This window comes from Somniosus microcephalus, unplaced genomic scaffold, assembly GCF_052327205.1.
Source record: "Somniosus microcephalus isolate GS21.2 unplaced genomic scaffold, FLI_Smic_1.0 unresolved_chr3, whole genome shotgun sequence".
NCBI lineage: Eukaryota > Metazoa > Chordata > Chondrichthyes > Squaliformes > Somniosidae > Somniosus > Somniosus microcephalus.
This window is the reverse complement of record NW_028225181.1, coordinates 45,107,052-45,121,571: the sequence shown is the minus strand read 5'-3', so window position 1 is coordinate 45,121,571 and position 14,520 is coordinate 45,107,052. Positions and strand designations below refer to the sequence as shown.

The 14,520-nt window shown below is 56.8% G+C and overlaps 1 protein-coding gene across 1 annotated transcript in view; it reads right to left on the bottom strand.

The window, feature by feature from the left end:
* The window catches only part of LOC147091393 (alpha-2-macroglobulin-like), a 1,124,424-nt gene that overhangs the window by 264,090 nt on the left and 845,814 nt on the right, over window positions 1-14,520 (bottom strand). Inside the window, exons 28-29 of the mRNA XM_085976756.1 lie at window positions 13,754-13,808; window positions 2,357-2,451 (exon numbers count right to left, since the gene is read on the bottom strand). Of these exons, the coding sequence (XP_085832882.1) occupies window positions 2,357-2,451; window positions 13,754-13,808 (150 nt within the window). The remainder of the gene's footprint in view (window positions 1-2,356; window positions 2,452-13,753; window positions 13,809-14,520) is intronic.

The window sequence follows — 14,520 nt, the reverse complement described above, 5'->3', positions numbered from 1 at the left end:
TGTTCGCCGCCTTCCCGGATGCTTCCCCTCCACTTTGTGCAGTCTTGGGCCAGGGATTCCCAGGTGTCGGTAGGGATGTTACACTTTTTCAAGGATGCTTTGAGGGTGTCCTTGAAGTGTTTCCTCTGCCCGCCTGGGGCTCTCTTACTGTGCCGGAGCTCCGAGTAGAGCGCTTGTTTTGGGAGTCTCGTATCGGGCATAACTGTGAGGAAGTGTCGTGAGCAGAAGCCTTTGACAAACAATGAGTGACTTCTGCCCTTGAATCAACTCTCCCTGTTACCAAAAAGTCTTGAAATAACCAAAGAGCTGTATCAGTTGCAGAAGTAACAAACGGACACTGAAACTGCCAAACCCCGTCAGGTACAGCTGATTACGGTTACCATCCCCAAATATCGCTGCTGCAGTCCGCTTCCTTCTTGTAGATGCCAGCTCACCCTGTCGTCGTTCTGCGCTGCCATTAAGGTAAGCGGCTGAATCCAATGCTGGAGCTTGGGCGCCCAGTGAGTGTTGCACACTCACTGACGTCATGGTCGCCATCATGGCGAGCTCCCTGGCGATCGAGTTTACCGGCATGCGTGCAGTGCTGGAATTGTCAACAACGGCATTTCAGCCCCATCTCCTGGCGTGTATGTGTGGCGCAAACCACACCAATTTTTCCCCATGGAGTCCTCCTGAACCAATCATTGGACGACACCCAAACCCAAAATCCAATCATAAAGATGCCACGCAGGTTTTTAGTCTCATGACACTCTTAACATCATCTGTTTTTGACCATCATGACTCAGATCAGAAACTTAACTGGACCAGCCAAATAAATACTGTGGCAACAAGAGTGGGTCAGAGGCTGGGAATTCTGCAGCGAGTGTCTCACCTCCTGACTCCCCAAAGCCTTTCCACCATCTACAAGGCACAAGTCAGGAGTGTGATGGAATACTCTCCACTTGCCTGGATGAGTGCAGCTCCAACAACACTCAAGAAGCTCGACACCATCCAGGACAAAGCAGCCCGCTTGATTGGCACCCCAGTCACCACCTTAAACATTCACTCCCTCCACCACCGGCGCACCGTGGCTGCAGTGTGTACCATCTACAAGATACACTGCAGCAACTCGCCAAGGCTCCTTCGGCAGCACCTCCCCAACCCGTGACCTCTTCCACTGAAAACGACAAGGGCAGCAGGCGCATGGGAACACCACCACCTCCAAGTTCCCCTCCAAGTCACACACCATCCTGATTTAGAAATATATCGCCGATCCTTCATCGTCGCTGGATCAAAATCCTGGAACTCCCTCCCTAACAGCACTGTGGGAGTACATAGAAACATAGAAGATAGGAGCAGGAGTAGGCCATTCGGCCCCTCGAGCCTGCTCTGCCATTCAATGAGATCATGGCTGATCATCCAAATTCAGGACCCTATCCCTGCCTTCTCCCCATATCCCTTGATCCCTTTAGCCTTAAGAAATATATCCAACTCCTTCTTGAATATATTTAATGAATTGGCCTCCACTGCCTTCTGTGGTAGAGAATTCCACAGGTTCACCACTCTCTGGGTGAAGAAATTCCTCCTCATTTCAGTCCTAAATGGCTTACCCCTTATCTTTAGACTGTGTCCCCTGGTTCTGGACTCCCCCGCCATCGGGAACATCCTTCCTGCATCTAGTCTGTCCAGTCCGGTTAGAATTTTATAAGTTTCAATGAGATCCCCTCTCATTCTTCTAAACTCCAGCGAATACCTTCACTACACGACTGCAGCGGATCAAGAAGGCGGCTCACCACCCCTCCTTCTCAGGGGCAACTAGGGATGGGCAATAAATGCCGGCCTTGCCAGCGACGCCCACATCCCACAAATGAATTTAAAAAAAATATCTGGGGTAGTTATGGCAACCCACAGGTTGAGATACGACCCCTGCTCTTGACCTTTGTCTTATAAATCACTGCGTATGGTATAACATTCCAGAACAGTGGCAACTGCAGCGAACCTTGGTTCCCAGACTAACTGCACTCTAGGTCTCATCCTTGCTGTTGGCTAATATCCAACTTTCACCCACAGCCTCCCTATTCGACCATAGCAATCCTCTTTCTCACCGCAGGCTGTCTGGCTATAGCCTGCTCACAGACATCTTAGAATAAGAAATAGGGTTACATGTTATATATAACTGAGGTTACCATTGCCGATTACAGACTTTTGTATTTCATTCTTACACATGATTATAAATCCATTACTGATGATCATAAGATAGTAAAGCAAGTATTCGAAAATAACAACTGATCCATGATAATCTCAAACCGATACACACTCCCCCCTTCGATACACCTCACCTCTCCGAAATCCCCTCACCTCTCTGATACTCCCTTACCTCGAAGTTCCCAGTCTCGATGGTGGGAGAGACGATTAGCGGTATTGCAGTGCTGTTTACTTCAACAGATGGGGCAAAAATCATTCTAGGCGGCTCTGACAAGACAAAAAAAAGAAAGAGTCAGGTGGAGGTCCAGACTGGGTATTGAGGGACTGGAGTGAGGTGTAGACACAGACCCTGTAGTGAGGGACTGGAGTCAGGTGTAGACACAGACCCTGTAGTGAGGGACTGGAGTCAGGTGCAGACCCAGACCCTGTAGTGAGGGACTGGAGTCAGGTGCAGACACAGACCCTGTAGTGAGGGACTGGAGTCAGGTGCAGACACAGACCCTGTAGTGAGGGACTGGAGTCAGGTGTAGACACAGACCCTGTAGTGAGGGACTGGAGTCAGGTGTAGACACAGACCCTGTAGTGAGGGTCTGGAGTCAGGTGTAGACACAGACCCTGGAGTGAGGGACTGGAGTCAGGTGTAGACACAGACACTGCAGTGAGGGTCTGGAGTCAGGTGTAGACACAGACCCTGTAGTGAGGGACTGGAGTCAGGTGTAGACACAGACCCTGTCGTGAGGGACTGGAGTCAGGTGTAGACACAGACCCTGTCGTGAGGGACTGGAGTCAGGTGTAGACACAGACCCTGGATTGAGGGACTGGAGTCAGGTGCAGACACAGACCCTGTAGTGAGGGACTGGAGTCAGGTGTAGACACAGACCCTGTAGTGAGGGACTGGAGTCAGGTGTAGACACAGACCCTGTAGTGAGGGTCTGGAGTCAGGTGTAGACACAGACCCTGTAGTGAGGGACTGGAGTCAGGTGTAGACACAGACCCTGTAGTGAGGGTCTGGAGTCAGGTGTAGACACAGACCCGGTAGTGAGGGTCTGGAGTCAGGTGTAGACACAGACACTGTAGTGAGGGTCTGGAGTCAGGTGCAGACACAGACCCTGTAGTGAGGGACTGGAGTCAGGTGTAGACACAGACCCTGTAGTGAGGGTCTGGAGTCAGGTGTAGACACAGACACTGTAGTGAGGGTCTGGAGTCAGGTGTAGACACAGACCCTGTAGTGAGGGACTGGAGTCAGGTGTAGACACAGACCCTGTAGTGAGGGACTGGAGTCAGGTGTAGACACAGACCCTGTAGTGAGGGACTGGAGTCAGGTGTAGACACAGACCCTGTAGTGAGGGACTGGAGTCAGGTGTAGACACAGACCCTGTAGTGAGGGACTGGAGTCAGGTGTAGACACAGACCTTGTAGTGAGGGACTGGATTCAGGTGTAGACACAGACCCTGTAGTGAGGGACTGGAGTCAGGTGTAGACACAGACCCTGTAGTGAGGGACTGGAGTCAGGTGTAGACACAGACCCTGTAGTGAGGGACTGGAGTCAGGTGTAGACACAGACCCTGTAGTGAGGGACTGGAGTCAGGTGTAGACTCAGACCCTGTAGTGAGGGACTGGAGTCAGGTGTAGACACAGACCCTGTAGTGAGGGACTGGAGTCAGGTGTAGACACAGACCCTGTAGTGAGGGACTGGAGTCAGGTGGAGACACAGACCCTGTAGTGAGGGACTGGAGTCAGGTGTAGACACAGACCCTGTAGTGAGGGACTGGAGTCAGGTGTAGACACAGACCCTGTAGTGAGGGACTGGAGTCAGGTGCAGGCCCAGACCCTGTAGTGAGGGTCTGGAGTCAGGTGGAGACACAGACCCTGTAGTGAGGGACTGGAGTCAGGTGTAGACACAGACCCTGTAGTGAGGGACTGGAGTCAGGTGTAGGCACAGACCCTGCAGTGAGGGACTGGAGTCAGGTGTAGACACAGACCCTGTAGTGAGGGACTGGAGTCAGGTGTAGGCACAGACCCTGTAGTGAGGGACTGGAGTCAGGTGCAGGCCCAGACCCTGTAGTGAGGGACTGGAGTCAGGTGTAGACACAGACCCTGTAGTGAGGGTCTGGAGTCAGGTGGAGACACAGACCCTGTAGTGAGGGACTGGAGTCAGGTGTAGACACAGACCCTGTAGTGAGGGTCTGGAGTCAGGTGTAGACACAGACCCTGTAGTGAGGGACTGGAGTCAGGTGTAGACACAGACCTTGTAGTGAGGGACTGGAGTCAGGTGTAGACACAGACCCTGTAGTGAGGGACTGGAGTCAGGTGTAGACACAGACCCTGTAGTGAGGGACTGGAGTCAGGTGTAGACACAGACCCTGTAGTGAAGGACTGGAGTCAGGTGTAGACACAGACCCTGTAGTGAGGGACTGGAGTCAGGTGTAGGCACAGTCCCTGTAGGGAGGGACTGGAGTCAGGTGTAGACACAGACCCTGTAGTGAGGGACTGGAGTCAGGTGTAGACACAGACCCTGTAGTGAGGGACTGGAGTCAGGTGTAGACACAGACCCTGTAGTGAGGGACTGGAGTCAGGTGTAGACACAGACCCTGTAGTGAGGGACTGGAGTCAGGTGTAGACACAGACACTGTAGTGAGGGACTGGAGTCAGGTGTAGACACAGACCCTGTCGTGAGGGACTGGAGTCAGGTGTAGACACAGACCCTGTAGTGAGGGACTGGAGTCAGGTGTAGACACAGACCCTGTAGTGAGGGACTGGAGTCAGGTGTAGACACAGACCCTGTAGTGAGGGACTGGAGTCAGGTGTAGACTCAGACCCTGTAGTGAGGGACTGGAGTCAGGTGTAGGCCCAGACCTTGTAGTGAGGGACTGGAGTCAGGTGTAGACACAGACCCTGTAGTGAGGGACTGGAGTCAGGTGTAGACACAGACCCTGTAGTGAGGGACTGTAGTCAGGTGTAGACACAGACCCTGTAGTGAGGGACTGGAGTCAGGTGTAGACACAGACCCTGTAGTGAGGGACTGGAGTCAGGTGTAGACACAGACCCTGTAGTGAGGGACTGGAGTCAGGTGTAGACACAGACCCTGTAGTGAGGGACTGGAGTCAGGTGTAGACACAGACCCTGTAGTGAAGGACTGGAGTCAGGTGTAGGCCCAGACCTTGTAGTGAGGGACTGGAGTCAGGTGTAGACACAGACCCTGTAGTGAGGGACGGGAGTCAGGTGTAGACTCAGACCCTGTAGTGAGGGACTGGAGTCAGGTGTAGGCCCAGACCTTGTAGTGAGGGACTGGAGTCAGGTGTAGACACAGACCCTGTAGTGAGGGACTGGAGTCAGGTGTAGACACAGACCCTGTAGTGAGGGACTGGAGTCAGGTGTAGACACAGACCCTGTAGTGAAGGACTGGAGTCAGGTGTAGACACAGACCCTGTAGTGAGGGACTGGAGTCAGGTGTAGACACAGACCCTGTAGTGAGGGACTGGAGTCAGGTGTAGACACAGACCCTGTAGTGAGGGACTGGAGTCAGGTGTAGACACAGACCCTGTAGTGAGGGACTGGAGTCAGGTGTAGACACAGACCCTGTAGTGAGGGACTGGAGTCAGGTGTAGACACAGACCCTGTAGTGAGGGACTGGAGTCAGGTGTAGACACAGACCCTGTAGTGAGGGACTGGAGTCAGGTGTAGACACAGACCCTGTAGTGAGGGACTGGAGTCAGGTGTAGGCCCAGACCGGGTAGTGAGTGACTGGAGTCAGGTGTAGGCCCAGACTGAGTCGTGAGGGACTGGTTTCAGATGTAAGCCCAGACCAGGTAGTGAGGGACTGGAGTCAGTTGTAATCCCAAACTGGTTAGTGACGGACTGGATTCAGGTGTAAGCCCAGACCGGGTAGTGAGGGATTGGTGTCAGGTGGAGGTACAAACCGGGTAGTGAGGGACTGGAGTAAGGTGGAGGCCCAGACTGGGTAGTGAGGGACTGGAGTCAGGTAGAGGCCCAGACTGGGTCGTGAGGGGCTGGAGTCATGTGTAGGCCCAGACCGGGTAGTGAGGGACTGGAGTCAGGTGTAGGCCCAGACCGGGTAGTGAGGGACTGGAGTCAGGTGTAGGCCCAGACCTGGTAGTGAGGGACTGGAGTCAGTTGTAGGCCCAAACGGGGTAGTGAGGGACTGGAGTCAGTTCGAGGCCCGGACCGGGTAGTGAGGATCTGGAGTCGGGTGGAGGCCCAGACCGGGTAGTGAGGGAGTGGAGTCAGGTGTAGACACAGACCCTGTAGTGAGGGACTGGAGTCAGGTGTAATCCCAGACCGGGTAGTGAGGGACTGGAGTCAGGTGTAGGCCCAGACCCTGTAGTGAGGGACTGGAGTAGGGTGTAGGCCCAGACCCTGTAGTGCGGGACTGGAGTCAGGTGTAGGCCCAGACTGGGTAGTGAGGGACTGGAGTCACATGGAGGCCCAGACTGGGTAGTGAGGGACTGGAGTCAGATGGAGGCCCAGACTGGGTAGTGAGGGACTGGAGTCAGATGGAGGCCCAGTCTGGGTAGTGAGGGACTGGAGTGAGGTGTAGACACAGACCTTGTAGTGAGGGACTGGAGTCAGGTACAGGCCCGGACCGGGTAGTGAGGCACTGGAGTCAGGTGTTGACCCAGACTGGGTATTGAGGGACTGGAGTCAGGTGGAGGCCCAGACTGGGTAGTGAGGGACTGGAGTCCGGTGTAATCCCAAACCGGGTAGTGAGGGACTGGAGTCAGGTGTAGGCCCAGATCCTGTAGTGAGGGACTGGAGTCAGGTGTAGGCCCAGACCCTGTAGTGAGGGACTGGAGTCAGGTGTAGGCCTAGACCCTGTAGTGAGGGACTGGAGTCAGGTGTAGGCCCAGACCAGGTAGTGAGGCACTGGAGTCAGGTGTAGGCCCGGACCGGGTAGTGAGGGACTGGAGTGAGGTGAAGGCCCAGACTGGGTAGTGAGGGACTGGAGTCACATGGAGGCCCAGACTGGGTAGTGAGGGACTGGAGTCAGATGCAGGCCCAGTCTGGGTAGTGAGGGACTGGAGTGAGGTGTAGACACAGACCTTGTAGTGAGGGACTGGAGTCAGGTACAGGCGCGGACCGGGTAGTGAGGCACTGGAGTCAGATGGAGGCCCACACTGGTTAGTGAGGGACTGGAGTCAGATGGAGGCCCAGACTGGGTAGTGAGGGACTGGAGTCAGATGCAGGCCCAGTCTGGGTAGTGAGGGAATGGAGTGAGGTGTAGACACAGACCTTGTAGTGAGGGACTGGAGTCAGGTACAGGCCCGGACCGGGTAGTGAGGCACTGGAGTCAGGTGTTGACCCAGACTGGGTAGTGAGGGACTGGAGTCAGGTGGAGGCCCAGACTGGGTAGTGAGGTACTGGAGTCAGGTGGAGGCCCAGACTGGGTAGTGAGGTACTGGAGTCAGGTGTAGACACAGACTGGGTAGTGAGGGACTGGAGTCAGGTGGAGGCCCAGACTGGGTAGTGAGGGACTGGAGTCAGGTGTAGACACAGACTGGGTAGTGAGGGACTGGAGTCAGGTGGAGGCCCAGACTGGGTGCTGAGGGACTGGAGTCAGGTGTAGACACAGACTGGGTAGTGAGGTACTGCAGTCAGGTGTGGGCCCAGACCGGTTAGTGAGGGACTGGAGTCAGGTGTTGACCCAGACTGGGTAGTGAGGGACTGCAGTCAGCTGGAGGCCCGGACCGGGTAGTGAGTGCCTGGAGTGAGGTGCACGCCCAGGCCAGGTAGTGAGGGACTGGAGTGAGGTGGACGTCCAGACTGGTTAGTGAGGAACTGGAGTCAGGTGGAGACCCAGACTGGGTAGTGAGTGCCTGGAGTGAGGTGGAGTCCCAGACTGTGTAGTGAGGGACTGGAGTCAGGTGTAGGCCTAGACTGGGTAGTGAGGGACTGGAGTGAGGTGGAGTCCCAGACTGGGTAGTGAGGGATTGGTGTCAGGTGGAGGTACAATCTGGGTCGTGAGGGACTGGAGTCAGGTGTAGGCCCAGACCGGGTAGTGAGGGACTGGAGTCAGGTGTAGGCCCAGACCGGGTAGTGAGGGACTGGCGTCAGGTGTAGGCCTAGACTGGGTAGTGAGGGACTGGAGTGAGGTGGAGTCCCAGACTGGGTAGTGAGGGATTGGTGTCAGGTGGAGGCACAAACTGGGTCGTGAGGGACTGGAGTCAGGTGTAGGCCCAGAGCGGGTAGTGAGGGACTGGAGTCAGGTGTAGACCCAAACGGGGTAGTGAGGGACTGGAGTCAGGTGTAGGCCCAGAGCGGGTAGTGAGGGACTGGCGTCAGGTGTAGGCCCAGACCGGGTAGTGAGGGACTGGCGTCAGGTGTAGGCCCAGACCGGGTAGTGAGGGACTGGAGTCAGGTGTAGACCCAAACGGGGTAGTGAGGGACTGGAGTCAGGTCGAGGCCCGGACCGGGTAGTGAGAGACTGGAGTCAGGTGTAGGCCCAGACCGGGTAGTGAGGCACTGGAGTCAGGTCGAGGCCCGGACCGGGTAGTGAGAGACTGGAGTCAGATGGAGGCCCAGTCTGGTTAGTGAGGGACTGGAATCAGTTGCAGGTCCAGACAAGGTAGTGAGGATCTGGAGTCGGGTGGAGGCCCAGACCGGGTAGTGAGGGTGTGGAGTCAGATGTAGACAAAGTCCCTGTAGTGAGGGACTGGAGTCAGGTGTAGACACAGACCCTGCAGTGAGGGACTGGAGTCAGGTGTTGGCCCAGACCAGGTAGTGAGGGACTGGAGTCAGGTGTTGGCCCAGACCAGGAAGTGAGGGACAGGAGTCCGGTGTAATCCCAAACCGGGTACTGAGGGACTGGAGTCAGGTGTAGGCCCAGATCCTGTAGTGAGGGACTGGAGTCAGGTGTGGACACAGACCCTGTAGTGAGGGACTGGAGTCAGGTGTGGACACAGACCCTGTAGTGAGGGACTGGAGTCAGGTGTTGGCCCAGACCAGGTAGTGAGGGACTGGAGTCCGGTGTAATCCCAAACCGGGTACTGAGGGACTGGAGTCAGGTGTAGGCCCAGATCCTGTAGTGAGGGACTGGAGTCAGGTGTAGGCCCAGACCCTGTAGTGAGGGACTGGAGTCAGGTTTAGGCCCAGACCGGGTAGTGAGGCACTGGAGTCAGGTGTAGGCCCAGACCAGGTAGTGAGGGATTGGATTCTGGTGTAGGCCCAGACCGGGTAGTGAGGGACTGGAGTCAAGTGTAGGCCCAGACTGGGTAGTGAGGGACTGGAGTCAGGTGCAGTCCCAGACTGGGTAGTGAGGAACTGGAGTAAGGTGTAGGCCCCGACTGGGTAGTGAAGGACTGGAGTCAGGTATAGGCCCAGACTGGGTAGTCAGCGACCGGATTCAGGTTAGGCCCAGACTGGGTAGTGAAGGACTGGAGTCAGATGGAGGCCGAGACTGGGTAGTGAGGGACTGGAGTGAGGTGTAGACACAGACCTTGTAATGAGGGACTGGAGTCAGGTACAGGCCCGGACCGGGTAGTGAGGCACTGGAGTCAGGTGTTGACCCAGACTGGGTAGTGAGGGACTGGAGTCGGGTGGAGGCCCAGACTGGGTAGTGAGGGACTGGAGTCAGGTGTAGACACAGACTGGGTAGTGAGGGACTGGACTCAGGTGGAGGCCCAGACTGGGTAGTGAGGGACTGGAGTCAGCTGTAGACACAGACTGGGTAGTGAGGGACTGCAATCAGGTGTGGGCCCAGACCGGGTAGTGAGGGACTGGAGTCAGGTGTTGACCCAGACTGGGTAGTGAGGGACTGCAGTCAGGTGTGGGCCCATACCGGGTAGTGAGGGACTGGAGTCAGGTGCAGGCCCAGACCGGGTAGTGAGAGCTGGAGTCAGGTGTAGATCCAGACAGGGTAGCGAGGGACTGGCGTCAGGTGGAGACCCAGACTGGGTAGTGAGTGCCTGGAGTGAGGTGGAGTCCCAGACTGTGTAGTGAGGGACTGGAGTCAGGTGTAGGCCTAGACTGGGTAGTGAGGGACTGGAGTGAGGTGGAGTCCCAGACTGGGTAATGAGGGACTGGAGTCAGGTGTTGACCCAGACTGGGTAGTGAGGGACTGCAGTCAGGTGGAGGCCCGGACCGGGTAGTGAGTGCCTGGAGTGAGGTGCACGCCCAGGCCAGGCAGTGAGGGACTGGAGTGAGGTGGACGTCCAGACTGGTTAGTGAGGAACTGGAGTCAGTTGGAGATCCAGACTGGGTAGTGAGTGCCTGGAGTGAGGTGGAGTCCCAGACTGTGTAGTGAGGGACTGGAGTCAGATGTAGGCCTAGACTGGGTAGTGAGGGACTGGAGTGAGGTGGAGTCCCAGACTGGGTAGTGAGGGATTGGTGTCAGGTGGAGGTACAAACTGGGTCGTGAGGGACTGGAGTCAGGTGTAGGCCCAGACCGGGTAGTGAGGGACTGGAGTCAGGTGTAGGCCCAGACCGGGTAGTGAGGGAATGGAGTCAGGTGTAGGCCCAGACCGGGTAGTGAGGGACTGGCGTCAGGTGTAGGCCCAGACCGGGTAGTGAGGGACTGGCGTCAGGTGTAGGCCCAGACCGGGTAGTGAGGGACTGGCGTCAGGTGTAGGCCCAGACCGGGTAGTGAGGGACTGGAGTCAGGTCGAGGCCCGGACCGGGTAGTGAGAGACTGGAGTCAGGTGTAGGCCCAGACCGGGTAGTGAGGGACTGGAGTCAGGTCGAGGCCTGGACCGGGTAGTGAGAGACTGGAGTCAGATGGAGGCCCAGTCTGGTTAGTGAGGGAGTGGAATCAGTTGCAGGTCCAGACAAGGTAGTGAGGGACTGGAGTGAGGTGGAGTCCCAGACTGGGTAATGAGGGACTGGAGTCAGGTGTTGACCCAGACTGGGTAGTGAGGGATTGGTGTCAGGTGGAGGTACAAACCGGGTAGTGAGGGACTGGAGTCAGGTGGAGGCCCAGACTGGGTAGTGAGGGTCTGGAGTCAGGTGGAGGCCCAGACTGGGTAGTGAGGGACTGGAGTCAGGTGGAGGCCCAGACTGGATCGTGAGGGACTGGAGTCAGGTGTAGGCCCAGACCGGTGAGTGAGGGACTGGAGTCAGGTGTAGGCCCAGACCGGGTAGTGAGGGACTGGAGTCAGGTGTACACCCAAACCGGGTAGTGAGGGACTGGAGTCAGGTCGAGGCCCGGACCGGGTAGTGAGAGACTGGAGTCAGATGGAGGCCCAGACTGGTTAGTGAGGGACTGGAATCAGTTGCAGGTCCAGACTGGGTAGTGAGGATCTGGAGTCAGGTGGAGGCCCAGACCGTGTAGTGAGGGAGTGGAGTCAGGTGTAGGCCCAGACCCTCTATTGTGGGACTGGAGTCAGGTGTAGGCTCAGACCCTGTAGTGAGGGACTGGAGTCAGGTGTAGGCCCAGACCCTGTAGTGAGGGACTGGAGTCAGGTGTAGGCCCAGACCGGGTAGTGAGGCACTGGAGTCAGGTGTAGGCCCAGACCAGGTAGTGAGGGATTGGATTCTGGTGTAGGCCCAGACCGGGTAGTGAGGGACTGGAGTCAAGTGTAGGCCCAGACTGGGTAGTGAGGGACTGGAGTCAGGTGCAGTCCCAGACTGGGTAGTGAGGAACTGGAGTAGGGTGTAGGCCCCGACTGGGTAGTGAAGGACTGGAGTCAGGTATAGGCCCAGACTGGGTAGTCAGCGACCGGATTCAGGTTAGGCCCAGACTGGGTAGTGAAGGACTGGAGTCAGATGGAGGCCGAGACTGGGCAGTGAGGGACTGGAGTCAGATGCAGGCCCAGTCTGGGTAGTGAGGGACTGGAGTGAGGTGTAGACACAGACCTTGTAATGAGGGACTGGAGTCAGGTACAGGCCCGGACCGGGTAGTGAGGCACTGGAGTCAGGTGTTGACCCAGACTGGGTAGTGAGGGACTGGAGTCAGGTGGAGGCCCAGACTGGGTAGTGAGGGACTGGAGTCAGGTGTAGACACAGACTGGGTAGTGAGGGACTGGAATCAGGTGGAGGCCCAGACTGGGTAGTGAGGGACTGGAGTCAGCTGTAGACACAGACTGGGTAGTGAGGGACTGCAGTCAGGTGTGTGCCCAGACCGGGTAGTGAGGGACTGGAGTCAGGTGTTGACCCAGACTGGGTAGTGAGGGACTGCAGTCAGGTGTGGGCCCATACCGGGTAGTGAGTGCCTGGAGTCAGGTTCAGGCCCAGACCGGGTAGTGAGGGCTGGAGTCAGGTGTAGATCCAGACAGGGTAGCGAGGGACTGGAGTCAGGTGGAGACCCAGACTGGGTAGTGAGTGCCTGGAGTGAGGTGGAGTCCCAGACTGTGTAGTGAGGGACTGGAGTCAGGTGTAGGCCTAGACTGGGTAGTGAGGGACTGGAGTGAGGTGGAGTCCCAGTCTGGGTAATGAGGGACTGGAGTCAGGTGTTGACCCAGACTGGATAGTGAGGGATTGGTGTCAGGTGGAGGTACAAACCGGGTAGTGAGGGACTGGAGTCAGGTGGAGGCCCAGACTGGGTAGTGAGGGTCTGGAGTCAGGTGGAGGCCCAGACTGGGTAGTGAGGGACTGGAGTCAGGTGGAGGCCCAGACTGGATCGTGAGGGACTGGAGTCAGGTGTAGGCCCAGACCGGGTAGTGAGGGACTGGAGTCAGGTGTAGGCCCAGACCGGTTAGTGAGGGACTGGCGTCAGGTGTAGGCCTAGACTGGGTAGTGAGGGACTGGAGTCAGGTCGAGGCCCGGACCGGGTAGTGAGAGACTGGAGTCAGATGGAGGCCCAGACTGGTTAGTGAGGGACTGGAATCAGTTGCAGGTCCAGACTGGGTAGTGAGGATCTGGAGTCCGGTGTAATCCCAAACCGGGTAGTGAGGGACTGGAGTCAGGTGTAGGCCCAGATCCTGTAGTGAGGGACTGGAGTCAGGTGTAGGCCCAGACCGGGTAGTGAGGCACTGGAGTCAGGTGCAGGCCCAGACCAGGTAGTGAGGGACTGGATTCTGGTGTAGGCCCAGACCGGTTAGTGGAGGGACTGGAGTCAAGTGTAGGCCCAGAGTGGGTAGTGAGGGACTGGATTCTGGTGTAGGCCCAGACCGGGTAGTGAGGGACTGGAGTCAAGTGTAGGCCCCGACTGGGTAGTGAGGGACTGGATTCTGGTGTAGGCCCAGACCGGGTAGTGAGGGACTGGTGTCAGGTGTAGGCCCAGGCTGGGTAGTCACCGACCGGATTGAGGTTAGGCCCAGACTGGGTAGTGAGGGACTGGAGTCAGGTGTGGGCCCAGACTGGGTAGTGAGGGACTTGTGTCAGGTGTAGGCCCAGGCTGGGTAGTGAGGGACTGGAGTCAGGTGTAGGCCCAGACCGGGTAGTGAGGGACTGGAGTCAGGTGTGGGCCCAGACTGGGTAGTGAGGGACTGTTGTCAGGTGTAGGCCCAGACCGGGTAGTGAGGGACTGTTGTCAGGTGTAGGCCCAGACCGGGTAGTGAGGGACTGGAGTCAGGTGTAGGCCCAGACTGGGTAGTGAGGGACTGTTGTCAGGTGTAGGCCCAGACTGGGTAGTGAGGGACTGGAGTCAGGTGGAGGCCCAGAGCAGGTCAGTACTAACCTGTGTCTAATATTCTTGGCAGCAACTGTTGCCATTCACTGTACACCTCATCGGCCTGGAAGAGAAAGATGGCGGTGTGTGAGTTAGAGATTGGTGGTGGGGCGGCCAGGCCTGGGAAATGCAAAGTGACGGGATCTTGTTGTTCCTATCTCCCCGCCGCATTCCACCTTCTCCCCTCCCCGTTCCCCGCTCTCTCCTCCATCATCCGGCTCAGTCACATCTCCCCGCTCCCATCCCATCTCCCCATTCAGTCTCGTCTCCCCGCTCAGTCCCATCTCCCCGCTCCATTCTGACACCCCACACTCTCTCCCCGGCTGCTTTCATATTCTGTCTTCCCAATCCTCATCCCGCTTTCATGTTAAAGAAGATCACAGGTTCTGTCACGCCAGCCGCTCATGCAGCACCTGTGATGCAATTTCAACACGCTGTTCTGTCACGCCCTTCGGTGATAGCCTTCTGTCACACCAGTCTGTCACACTCTTTTGTCACGCTCCTTTGTCACACCCGTTTGTCACACTCTTCTGTCATGCTGCTTTGTCACACCAGTCTGTCAATACTCTTCTGTCTTGGTCCTTGTCACACCAGTCTGTCACACGCTTCTGTCACGCTCCTTTGTCACACCAGTCTGTCAACACTCTTCTGTCTCGGTCCTTGTCACACCAGTCTGTCACACGCTTCTGTCACGCTCCTTTGTCACACCAGTCTGTCAACACTCTTCTGTCTCGGTCCTTGTCACACCAGTCTGTCAACACTCTTCTGTCTCGGTC